A 14,157-nucleotide genomic window follows, 5' to 3' on the forward strand; every position below is an offset into this window, starting at 1 on the left:
GCGTACGTTTTGTTGTTATTACATATCATGAAATTTATATGCACATTATCCGATGTATATATGTTTGATAAAATATGATATACCTAGTAAAACCACATCGTTTATCAGTGAGATATAGTGTGCTATTTACTCGACAGTAGGTACATCAGGTAAAAACCTAATAATTATAATATTTTGTCAGCGCACCGTTTTTTGTATAATACTACCCGACACGCAATATTATTATTTGAACTTTGAAAGTATATATACATATAGGTAGTTATTATAACGATTTCATTTATACGACGAGTGGTTGCAATAATAATAAACAAATCGGTTAGTTTTAAACGCAGTCGTCCCTCCCGCAGCGCACTTAAGAACCCTTTTATTCGTGAGTGGTTTTCTCACGAATCAAAATTTAAAAATCTAACTGTGGTTTTCTCTTTTTATCCTACTGGGATTTTTCCGCAACTTATGTTTCGGCGCCTATTTTTATATTGAATATACTCCACTAACACTCGGCTCATAAATTTTTAATGTAAAAACACTTGTCAAAAATAAACATAATATACGATATAGAATTTATAAATTAAGAATATAATATTTTTTTAATCATAGGAGTAATTGATTATACCGAATTTTTATAATTCTATTATTTGTTTTTGTTTGGTTACAATAACATAAAAATGAAAATGTTAAACTTTTTTTTTAAAAAAAAAGCTTTAAACTGTTTAAATAATAATTCTAACTGAGAATGAATTTTAGATGTATCGGTACCGATTTGGAAGTATTGGTACGTTGTAAAGATTCAATACTTATACATTTTAATGGTATTTATTGTATAGAAATTAAAGTCATCTTGTTTCCAATCATTATGGTATTGGAGTACTCTACGTGTAAAATAATGTATTTGAGGCCATAGAATTAAATAAATTGCTTATTTATTTGTTTAGTGTTATTGATAATACAATTGTATAATTAATATAGTTTAGGTTGGCGGCTTACGTTGGGAAATAGAGGTGGAAAACAGGGGAATATACATTTTCCCTTTCTCCCATAAGTTTAACACAGCACGAAAACGAGAAACACTGTTGCCCGTCCTGCTGTATTTAGTTTTTCGCAGAGACGTATTAATCGTCTGTATAGTGTTTGTATAATGTGCATGTGTTTGTACACTACTGCTTGCGCTTTACCATTATATATATATATTTGTAATATGTATATATTATATAAGTATCGGATTTTCTCGTCAAATTATATTATTAAATGATAAAAATCTTATTGCAACTCGCATCGCGATCGTTGCTGTCCATCGTATTTATAGTAGGTAGGTAGGTATTTACGCGTTTTCCGCATCATTTCGTATACTTAAATACGTGCAAACCGTTTTATTCGTGTGTTTATTTGGGTCGCGGTAAGCAAATACACTTCACAAAACCTATAATTTTCCCGAAAATCGATTTTTCTCCTCGTAAACACCGGAATCTCTGCAGCAGCAATCGGCCAGGGTTGTATTTATTTTTTTGTGAAGTCGACTCGTTAGCTTTCCTCTTGCGTCAATCGCGTATCTTTCGTATCGCGTATCTATCGTTCGTATCTATATGTGTGTGCGTGCTGTGCAAACGCGATAAATTTAAACGTTAATTATCGTCCCAGGCCAGTGCTAAGTATATATATATTAAACCCTCCCCCCTCACACATACACACACACACACACACACATGCGTAGATTTTTGGATACCTACGTGATATATATATAGATGTGATTCACCTCGTTACTTCGATTTTGACGATTTATCCGCTCGTACTTATAATGAATTTAAGAACATTAAAATCGGACGAAATGGTGTTGGTGCTCGCGGTGGCGAATCGGCTTTGGCGAAAGTCGCCCGCACGGACGAGGGTTTCCCGGGGCTCCACGATGAGATGAAATCGTTGAATTTCCAATGAAACACGCGAGCGCATGATCTTCTTTTTCATCCCGTACCTACAACGCACCTCGCGACTCGTGAGACCGTTGACCCAATGACCCAATGACCTATTCGATATATTATTATAAATTTGGGATAACTATACATATCAATGTAATCATGATAACATATTAGTAAATGTGTCTTAATTGTTGTAACACTCGTAATTTGTCGTGTTGTAAACGATAACGAGAATTATAATTATCATAATTTTTCGAATCGAGTCCGTGGCATAATATATAAGTATCAAAATCCGGAATATGTACGCATTAAAACATAATTAATTTTGAATTATCGAAATATATTTCTATAGACTATAGAGTCGGCGATGGATACGGCGTCGTTTCAATGAACTTTAGTTAAATATCGTTTGAAATAATTAATCGGCTTATGAATTGTTTTATTTGTTCAAGTGCATGACTTAAAATATAAACTTTTCGTGTATAACTATCATTTTATAATTGCGTTTTATACAAATAAATGAAAACACGATTTAGTAATAAGTAATGAAGCACGAAGAGCTTATGTGTTAGTCCAAATCTTAAACAAAAATAAAACCGCCGTTGCGGTTTATTAACACATATTATTATTACTTCATTCGGAGCTTTGTATGCTCGTATTGTTAAAAAAGGTTGGGGAAAAGTAGCTTATTTTTGTATATTTAACAGTCATCCTTGTCCCTTGAGGCGTTCTGATGGGTCTTTTTTTCCCGTATTATAATCACCGTCTACACTTGTGACTCACGAGCCGTAAAAAATAAACTTTTGCTTTTCAAAGCTCTCCACGAGAGTTCATCATAACGCGCTTGCGCGTACTCAAAACAGTAAAATAATACAATAATAATAATATAACTGCATTGCGCTCGCCAAGACAATAAACGGTATGGCCTGTACAGGACAGTCGTGCGTTAACCGCTGCCGAGACAAGTATACCTTATTCCTCGGATGACTACCTAACCTATAACAATTATTAATATTATTCAGTATATTCTTTTTGGGTCCATTTTATCAGAGGTATTCTCACAGTAATTAGTGAAATGTATTTTGCTTCTCTAAATTTGTATAGGTATAAAAAGCGCATATAGTTGTGATCTTAATATTATTCATATAATATTAACTAATTGTATGTGTTTGTATGACTTCTTATGCAATTACATAAATCAAAGTTATATTATAATATTCACTATGCTCAGACGTGAATAAAATAAAATTATGAATAACAAGAAAATAATATTTTATAATAATATTAATAATATATATTTTTTGTATTCTAGTAGTATTTAAAATACATCTTAAACATATAATTATACATTTAGTATAATTTTTGTACACTTTAAAAACTTTCCATACTACTAACAATAAAATGCATCAATATTGAGTGAATGGGTTTGTTCTCTCAAATATGTATTATTATGTATCATTTAAATATTTAAAATCAATATAATCATCGTACAGAATGAGGTTGTATTATACTTAATCGAGGGTCCTATGAAATACTCTAATTATCTAATACGCGCGTTGCGCGTATGCATAGTAGGTATTCAGTAATTATGTGATGCTATCCACAGGGCCCGTCTTCTATTGGTCTCGTTAATAAAATAAAATTCAATGACTTACAGCTATGAATATATGTATATTTTATTTTGATTTAATTCGATATATTGAGTTTTATATGAAATACTCAAAGATATAATTATATATTGTTTTTTGTTTCAGAAACTTGACCAAGACGATGACGACGTGTATCTTAACTCCCCCTGGGCCGACGGCAGAAGTCTGAAAAGAGATTTGCATCACATCAATAACATTTCCTGGAAGCCCACCAAATGATTTGATATAATACGCGATGCCATATTATAATATTATTATAATGTCCGATCCGTATCGCGCGTGCGGTTTTCGTTTTTATTTGATAATACGCGTTTACAATATAATTGTTATAAATAGTTGATAACATTTAATTAAATTTTCACTCAAATTTTAATATCGTAGTGGTTTTCCGTCGAAAGTTTACATTTTTATTATACTTACTATACAGTAATTCGTCTGCAGCGTACCATTAGCAACCATAGGATAACGGTAATCTAGGTCAATATAATATATTATACGTATATACTCGCGATGTATACCCTGTACTACAACTGACATCACAATCGCTAGGCCAGTGTTTCATAGTCCTCGCAATGTATCATCAGTTATGCCTACTAAATAATATATAACGTGCCGGTAGCGGGAGCATTAGTGTCCGACCGGTCATCTTTTACTATTCAATAATATGTGACTAGCGCATGTTCATTAAACAAGACGATCATTTATTTTAATTACTATGATATTATTGTACAGGTACACTCGATTTGTTCTCCAACAAATCGTGTGAGATTTCACATGTTTTTTTTCAGCCGTGTCTCGTTATACGTATTCGTACATCGACGAGATTATAGGTACGTCTCACCGCGTATCGCGAAAACTGAATTTTCGTGTCCGATCGATCACGTTCTACTCGTATTTAATATTTATAGTATCCATAGTGTTGTCATTATCAGATTCACTTAATCGTTATACGACTATATGCACCAAGTCCAAACACGTCGCCTCGGTATGGTAAGACGTCTGCAGGACGACTCTGTATTTTGAACATGTTTTCATTTTATTAAAAAAAAAAAAAAAAGGAAAAATAATAAAATTTAAATCGCTTTGTGCATTTAATAATGTTATTCACAAAACGCTTACAAAGCCACTTTTTTTTCGTACAAAAGAAATATATTAACTTTGATATGGCGTAAAAAAAAAAATCATTCTTTTTTGATTTGCAGGAAAACTTTCCGAAAGTCCGTACAAACTTTTTTTTTTGTGTATAATTTCGTTGCATACTTTGGCGCGCACATTTTGCACGAACGAAGTTGATATATTTATACAGTGCGAACAGTCGGGTTATTCCGTGTTTTTCCGTTTCAACTACGCATCATATCATATCACGATGAGACCATGGGAAAACGCGTCGCTCGATTCTCCGCCCTGTATATACCTAACACGACGTGGCAATAATGGCGTGTTTTATATCGTCATCACATTGTCCGTCAAATTCAGTACGATAATAATTTGTAATGTACAAAACAACACTATTGGCACATATATGCCAACAATAATACTATAAATGTTAAAGGTAAAACTTTGTATGTGTATTGATAATATTATTATTATCGTCGTAATGGCTGGCGGCTTTTGTTTCGTTTACCTACACAATATTATAATACATTGCGTAAACCGGGCACGCAACGATTGACACGCATTATACATAATTGCAATAATCATCGCGATTCGTTGGAATCTATGCCCACCCTTATAGTCGATGGTGAATGTAATAATATTAAATCGTAGCCGTGTAATATTATGATGAAAATATAGAGATCGGTGCTCGAGACGATTTGGTCGAAATATCTGCCACGTTTCCCCAAATCAAATCATCATCGAGTGGCTATACTATGTCCTTAAATTGTTCCTTCAATCTGGAAAGTAAGCCAAACAGTCATGGTTTTTTGCTTTATATCGTCTGCACACTGAGAGAGACATACCAATAATAATAATAATAATAATAATAATAATAATAATATAGACCCCAAACAATATTGCAAATTTAATTTTCTGAAAAAAAGCCAAGTATTTCACTTAAATAACATATATTTTATTATACTAATAGATACTATATTACAACTAGTTTTGTTTTGATTTTTCAATAGTTCTTTTGGAAGAGTGAAAAAACAGTAGACGATTGCAGACGTGTGGTTTTTTTTAAAAGCGCAGATCTCTGTAGTGATTTATCAGAGATTTTATTTACTGTATAACTCACATTTGATCGTTATGATTATGATGATCGCTCACCGACGGGTTTTATCTTCAAAATTGTAGTCGAATATTCGAGAAAAAAATATTATATGTCACGTTGATGATCTAATAGAAAATTTAAGTCTGGCCAACTCTGCAAGTGCAGTATGTATGATGTTAGTTTTATCATTTGCGTGTGACGGTTGCGGTATATAACTATTTAGTTATCGAATAATAATAATTTTATTATTACTATTGTTATGTATACAACCGAGTAAAAAACGCCATTTTCATTCTGCGTTTATCAATAAATTACCAATTATAATACGTGTTCCTAACTAGACGTCCGGGATTTTATGACCGTAAAATGCCATATTTTAAAATATGGGTGCCATTTTATACAATATTTTTTCTTTTTCAACAGACATTGTTTTTAATAGAAATCATCATTATTATATTTGTTGTTTTATACGCATAGTTTAGCTCAGATAAGTGGGTACTTATTATAACTTAATATGATGGTTTATTATTGAAATTTTACACCGACAAAATAATAATATTATAATAACCGTGGTAGAAAGTGCACCGCTTTTGCAAGACGATGAAATATTGGCCACAATACTACTATTATTATTATTTTATTATTACTATATACATTTTTAAAACTAAATCTAATATATTAATATACTTAAATATCATTTCCAAAAAGACTGATACGTGCTATTCGTTGTAGATATAATAATATTATTGTGACGTGTTTAAATATTAAATGATGAGTAGTCGTAAGATCTCAAATTATTATTATTATTATCATTAAAAAAACTTTAATCACGTTTCTTATATTATGTTATAAATATACACATATAAGTATAATATAATATAATGTATTTACTTCTAATTAATTGATTTCCTCATTTATTATATATTATGTATTTATAGACGTTAATTACAATACAATCGAACTAATCATAGTATTATATTATATTGTTACATTTAAATTTTGTAATGTTGTGACCGCAGCTCCTTTATGATACATATTATTATATTTGTACGGGTAGATTTAAACAACATTCTTTTATAATATTTAGGTAATTTTAATTGTAAAAGTACAGATTTTCTAAATTTAGATGTTCTTTTAGTATGTAAGTTCTTCATTTACTGTTCGTTTAATTTTTAAATTAAATTTACGCATTTTTTATATAGGCCTAGATTTTTTTAGGCAATTTTTTGAGAGCGTTTTATTTTTTATACTTACTATATTTATTCTTAACATTAATATTGTAAAGAAGAAACAAATTTTATGAATATATTTTTCATTGTTCTCTAGTACAATAATAGAGTGTTTCATTTTTTGAGTCTATTTTTTTGCACTTTCATTGTTCACGTTTACTATTACAATTATTTTATCGTAACAGAAATATATTATAATAATTACTTCGAATTTTGTTTTTTTTTTGTTTTTGCTTACATTGTTATATGAATGTTAATTTTAGAAAGAGCACGCGGGGTATGTGACTATTACTTTTATGTGATACACTGTATTATAATATATAATATTTGACAATTATTATTATTATAACCATCGATGTGAAACAATTTATGAAAAAAAAAAAATTATGGTGGAAATAAAAGAACGGCTTTATTAATAATTTGGTGTTTTGAGCTAATACGCCTTGTTATCACATAATGATAATATAATAATGTTAAGTAACACTTATTTGTGTTCACTTGCCTATATATTAATATTATGTCTGTGTACATACCTTAAAATATTATATATTTGCGCAGTATAATATATTGCATGTTGTATTGTTTACACCGCTGTAATGCAATTAATTATGTGGTGTTACTCGTAGGTGCATCGCGTTACACCGCATATATAATTTACACGCATATTCTGCGTGTATATGCAGCAAGTAGTGTAACCAGAGTATAGGTATAAACCAATGATTAAGAATGTACGGTGACTAGTGAAACGAGCTGATGAAGAACCCAATGCGCATAGACTGCAGTGCATCACCAGCCCCTATTTCCTGTACTGTAATAAACATTTTTTTTTTCCCCAAAAAAGGTCAAACCTTGCTTGTAAACACTGTTTTAATAACGAAACGTTATTATCAACGGGAAATAAAGTTTTTATTTCAATATAGTAATTTCTATTTTTATCGATACGGTTCATTTGCCATAGATTTATCGATCTACGAGTGTGGAATCAGTAATTTTATTACAATATTACAAATCTTAATTTTAAAAGGAAAACGCGTGTTTATGGGTGCAATGATCTGATAATAATTTATTTTCATCATATTAAAAAGTTTTTTTACCGAATACATATTATCTTGTTATTTAAATTGATATCATGTATTTACTTTTATCTTCAAAATATTAAATTTTGGTCGTAATTTGTTTTAATACATAAATGGTTTGATACAATGTGTTTGCCGTTAGTTTTCGTATTAGTTGTGATGTAAGAGAAGCATTGTTATTTTTTTTTATAGGTACTTATTAGCTACAAATCTGTGTAAATTTCCCAAATTAATATTTTATTTTGCTGTGCTATTAATTTGGCTGACTTGTCAAACAGTTTAAATTATGCCCTGCATTATAATATAAACGCTAAATGGCAATCACTTAGAGGTAAAAGTAAAATTAAATCCCAATCTAACGGAATCTAACGGTGCAGTTATAACATCGTATCCATTTAAAAATACATAAAACGGAGAGTATATGTTCTGAGCATGCCCTAAAAAGGGTGGTTACGTGACAGTATGAGGTGGTGTGACTGGGAATAATGAAAATTAAAACGTACGACTTCTACATATAAAACAATAAAACTATTATATATAATGATAACGTTATTCTAACCACATAGTTTTAGTTTTATACGATGATAATATATTTAGGCTTAAATCTAATTATAATTTTATTTTATTTTCACTACCGTCACTAATATTTAATTTTTCATTTATGTCAAAATACAATTTTATTTCTGTCAGTATTGACTTTTGTTCTTCGTGTAATTCGCGTAATTGTGAAGTTCATACCAACATTGCGTGTTTTAAATCGAATTGTTATTTGCCTTTTTTCTCGTCATTGTAATTAAAATAGTGTTTTAAATTCTCAAAATTACAGTATTTTATTTTCAATATGTTTAAGATTCAGGTAACACTAGTCACTTGGTTATTTTTCAATTTATTTTGTTTTTATTTTTTATATTTCATGAAATCTTAAGTAGGTATAGGTAAATTGTGCGGAATTCTCGAAAATAATATTAATTTCAAACTACAACATGAAATGTGCTAGTATGTTGATTTGAGGTAGCCTATATCTGAAGTTTTTCTATCTATTGTTCTTGTCACTAACGAAAACAAAAAAAAATTCTAACCGCATCATCCACGTATCTATCTAGTTTTCTTTACAATTGTGCACACGACAAAATGACATTCTTTTAGCAATGAAAGTGTACTTCAGGATAATAAAATGAATACATACAGTCTTCCAGCTTTCAATCTAACTGATCATACATTACTAAAAATCAGAAATCGTCATGAATATTTTGGAAAAGAGTAAGTTTCACAAAATTAGACGAACAAGGAAAAACTTTTTTTCAACCAACCGAGCTATGTGGAAAAATAAATATTTAACACTTTATTTTAGAGACAGGTAAGAGCTTATTATTATTAAATAATAAAATAAGACCATAATATAAGAATATTATAATATGTAGTATTAGTTAGTTTAAGTAAAGCAGGACAAATATAATACTCTAAACTCTTACTATTTTTACCAAAAAAAGAAAAACTAAAAACTCAATTTTTTAATTATTTTTAAGAATAAAAAAAAATAAAGGTATTTTCAATTTTTATAAAATATAACATTTTTAATAGTTAAAGTTAACTGAAATAAGATAGACTACATAGTTAAATAGTTCAAGACATTTTACAATCGCTTATTTTTAAATTAAACCATATAACTCATTTATTGACATGTAGTAGGACTAAATAAGACATATTTAAATTTTTCTAATAAACTAAAAAAAGTAAATTAAGTTAACACAACAAATAAAAACGAATAAGAGTTCTTTAAATTTTTTAATTAAAATAAATTATCATTTAACTCACATTATTTCTCAAATAAACTATGATTAAAAATAAATTAAATTAAGTAAATCAATTAAATTACTAATAAATCACTTTGTAGTATATAATATGTATCTTCAAACCTTTTTAATGAAAAATAATACTATACAATATTTCATAGCTAAATTAACATAAGAAATAAGTTACCATATAAATTATATTTTTGGTACTCTATAAAGATTTTAAAACAGTTTTTTTTTTTTTAATAATATATCTTTAAATTCTGCACCCATGAAATATGTGTTGACATCTGAATCGATTGACGGACCCGTCATACATCATTCGCCTGCTTGTTTTCATAAAAAAAATATTATTCGTCAATTAAAAATAGAGAGATATCTGAAGAATAAATAGTTCTTCGTATACGAATTGTATAATTATTTTAAATACACCTTGTCCGTTTATTTAATCAACAAAAACGTATTTTCGTATTCGTGTTAATGACACAAAATTTTAATACGTGTAGTAATATTTTGTAGTCGTGTCGTATGACACATAAAGGATATACTTACCTACATTATAATTATTACATATTGTAATATAATGGCTACTGCGTATATGTCATTATTAATACTTTCATGTGTAAGTATCATATACGTGCACGCAAAGCACGTATTGAGTGTAAAATATAATTTACAAAAACGTGTATATATAGATAATAATATATGTATCATATTATATTTAAAGGCAGAGTGTATGGCGTATACTGTTCGGAATGTATGAAATTCCTATAGTCTTGTAGAATTAATTAATTTTAAGTATTCGTGTTCGGCTGGTTCAATTTTAAAAATGATGTAGACATCTACCGAAAAACGGACTGTATAATAACCACTCTGTCGAAATTAATAAAAAGAATGATGAAAAATAATATTAAAAAAGAACATCATACACCGAACATAATGGTGTTTTTAAAAATGTTTACCTACGCTGAAAAAATACCCGAATTTATTGTTCTTATAAAAACAATAAAATAATAAAAGTAGATTGTCAACCTACATTTGAAAATTTAATTTTAATACTAACAATAATGATTTTATACCTAAAATAAAAACCGATCACTCACAATTTTTTCCTACAACACTTTTTATTTCAGTCTGTAAATCTGCTGGTGTTTATAACTATATAAAATCGTAAAAATTGTATCAAATGTAAAATTTGAAAATATGCCTGTACCAATGCTTATAATTTAATTCTTCGTGAAAGTTTTAACTTATTTATAATTAATTTTCTTTGTATATTAAATATTACTTACATTATATAAATAACTATAAAAATTTGTATTTAGGTACTCATTATAATACAAATGGAGTTTATTTACGAGCAAATAAATAAATAATAGTTAGATTTTTTAGACGTCTGAGGTAAATATACGCATTTATTATGATGTATTTAATTTTTATATTTGTTTTTTTTTGTATTATTCACATGTGTAATATTTCTATTAAATATAAAATCTCGATGAAAAATAACTGCAGATATCGTGAAATGAAAATAACTACGGGTCTTAAATATTGTCATAAAACCAGTATGAATAACTGATGATTTAAGTTCATGAATCTGAACATCTACAATTTATAAACGATAAATTTAAATAAATACAATTTTATTAATTTTGAGTGTAATTATTAGTTAATGAAATCAATAATATTACTTATTTTAGCAGAATTTGTTTTTATTAAACATTAAACAAATATTTTGTATTAATATATATTTATATCATATTACAATATTGATTTATTCGTGCTTCGTTATATTATATTGGTGTTGATAAAAATTAAATGGATGTATATAATATAATATAATTTATTATATATATATATTATATATATTATATTACGTATAGTTATTAAAATTGTAAATGTAAAAATTAGATGATTGAAATGTATGATCATATTTTTTTTACCAACACAAACCTTTCTTGTTCGAATATTATTTTTGAAAAACGTTTTTTTTTTTTTAGAAATAACAAAAAAACATATTGCTTTGACGAGAATCTGAGTAATCAAAGTTTTTATGGTAATAAACGTTATATTATGTGTTAATATTGATATTGTTAATTAATGTATTTTTAAAAATAATCGGATATAGTTTTTGTTATTGTTTATTCGTCGAAAATATACGATGCCTTAAATAATTTTACTTTCACTACATTCCAGAGCTTAAAATATTTTTTTCTTATAAAAGGTGAGTATTATACGCACTATATTATACATTATATTATATTATGAACTTTTAACTGAAAGTCGTAGTCGGTAGAATAAGAAATTCGTTTAATAGAAATTTATATTATGGTTCTTGTTTATAGATGCAAATTATCGAATTTAGAGCGAAAAAAAGGTCAATTTATCATTCTATAGTTTAAAAGTGGATCGAGTTTAGTATATCAACGAGTAAGGGAGCTGTTTTTTTTAAAGTTTTTTATAAAAACTTTTGGTATAGTGTCAAATAAGATAAGTTCACTTATAGCTTAGTTAGATTGGAAATCTAATATAGATTTCACATAACGTATTTAATTTTTAAAAATTATCTCAAAAATTCATTAAGTCGTGTAATTTTTAAAAATTTCTCAATCTACAGTAAATATACGTAATTTAAAATCTTTATCGAAATCGAAAAAAGAATGCCGTTTTTATTAAATGTCGTCAAGCTGACGTGGAAAAACGTCTGATGGTTTCAATAAATTTAAACATTCCTGTGAGTGACTCAATTTCAGAAAATGACGCTTTAAATCTAGCTGTTTTGTTTTACGCGAACTGGGTGCTCACTGCTCGTGCTTCTTCGAAAATATTAGTATTCTAATAATCATATTATTATAAACTCACTTATCCCTTATAGCCCTAATCCTATACCTCCGTTTTCTAATTTCCATAATAATGTCTGGATATATTAAATGCAATGCGGCCATGGCTTGGGTTCATTCAAATTAATAAAGTTATCACTTTGATTTATTCATGACAAAAACCAAAATATGTTAATTTTACCTTCCATCGATTAAATTAAATAAATACACTATTAAAAAAAAAAAAAATAATAATAATAAAATAATAATTAACATACTTAATTTTATCAGAATGAGTTTTTTTTTATAGTGTAGGTATTAATGTTATTTGTATTTAAACATTTTATAAATAGTTTAAAATTTAAAATATTTCCATAAAAGTGTTAATGAAATTTCTAAATTTGTTTTTATTACTGAATTATTAGCATTGGAAATAGTATGTATTTATTCGTTTACAAGTTATTTTTTTATTCTCAATATTTTATATTTAAAAAAGTCAAAAAATTTAAAATGCAATATTAATTTCTGAAATTTTACTGGTATGATTGATTTTTAATAAGTAAACAAGTGTTAATATAGTTATATGTAGTGGAAGTCCAGTATTACCGAAAACACAGGCGTACATCGAGAGTTTTGTGCTTCAAGTAAAATACGTAGGTATAAGTATCTGAGAGAGCATGTTTACATTATTCAAAAAAATAATTATTTAGTTACTGAGTGTGCCGTTTTATAATTGGTTGGATTAAGTTAGATAATAAAAAAATAATAATCGCAAAAAGTCGATTAAATTATAAAACAATCATATTATCGTTTTATATTATGTGTATATTATGTTCAGAGTAAGGGCACGAGAATACTGCAGATTAAGCGATTGCGAAAATGGTTTTTTTTTTAATGCTCAAAAAATATATTCATATGAATACACTGTGCCGATTAACACGTATGAGATTCGTATTTTTCGGATCAAAAAATATATTATTTATTTATAAGCGCGATTAAATGGAAAAAAAATTCGATTGGTGAACCACTATACCCACTGCGGAACAGATTGGATGTTTTCTGTGTAAATGTTTAAACAAATAAACGGTTTTTTTTTTGTGTTCAATAGTAAACTCATATATAATATATATGTACATAAATATAAATAAATCAATAACGCGTGTTAGGTATGCATGACGTTTCGGTGCCAGTTCATATACACATACAGAGTGATCCCTTAACCTGATTCATACTAATTTTTAGATTCAACTTAATGTTTTTTGACATAATATAATATAATATATTATATATAATATACAGTTTGAAGTATTTACGGAAAATATAATATAAGTATGCCTATGACATTTAGACATTACACCGTATAGTTATTTTTGAGATTTTCAGTTTCTCTTCTGAAGCGAATCATAGTTTTAATCATCTACACGCTTACCTAATTATTTAACCTAAATGTATTATGAAAAAACAAGTTT

The 14,157-nt window shown here is 27.7% G+C and overlaps 1 protein-coding gene across 2 annotated transcripts in view; it reads left to right on the forward strand.

Annotated features, from left to right (window-relative positions):
* The window catches only part of LOC114123530 (cilia- and flagella-associated protein 298-like), a 53,208-nt gene extending 45,789 nt beyond the window's left edge, over positions 1-7,419 (forward strand). For both annotated transcript variants that reach the window (XM_027986547.2, XM_027986546.2), the window contains one exon: positions 3,665-7,419. In XM_027986547.2, coding sequence (XP_027842348.1) covers positions 3,665-3,778 — 114 coding nt within the window. In that variant the 3' untranslated portion in view covers positions 3,779-7,419. The remainder of the gene's footprint in view (positions 1-3,664) is intronic.
* The last annotated feature ends 6,738 nt before the right edge of the window (positions 7,420-14,157 follow it).

Source organism: Aphis gossypii, chromosome 1 (genome assembly GCF_020184175.1).
Source record: "Aphis gossypii isolate Hap1 chromosome 1, ASM2018417v2, whole genome shotgun sequence".
Classification (NCBI taxonomy): domain Eukaryota; kingdom Metazoa; phylum Arthropoda; class Insecta; order Hemiptera; family Aphididae; genus Aphis; species Aphis gossypii.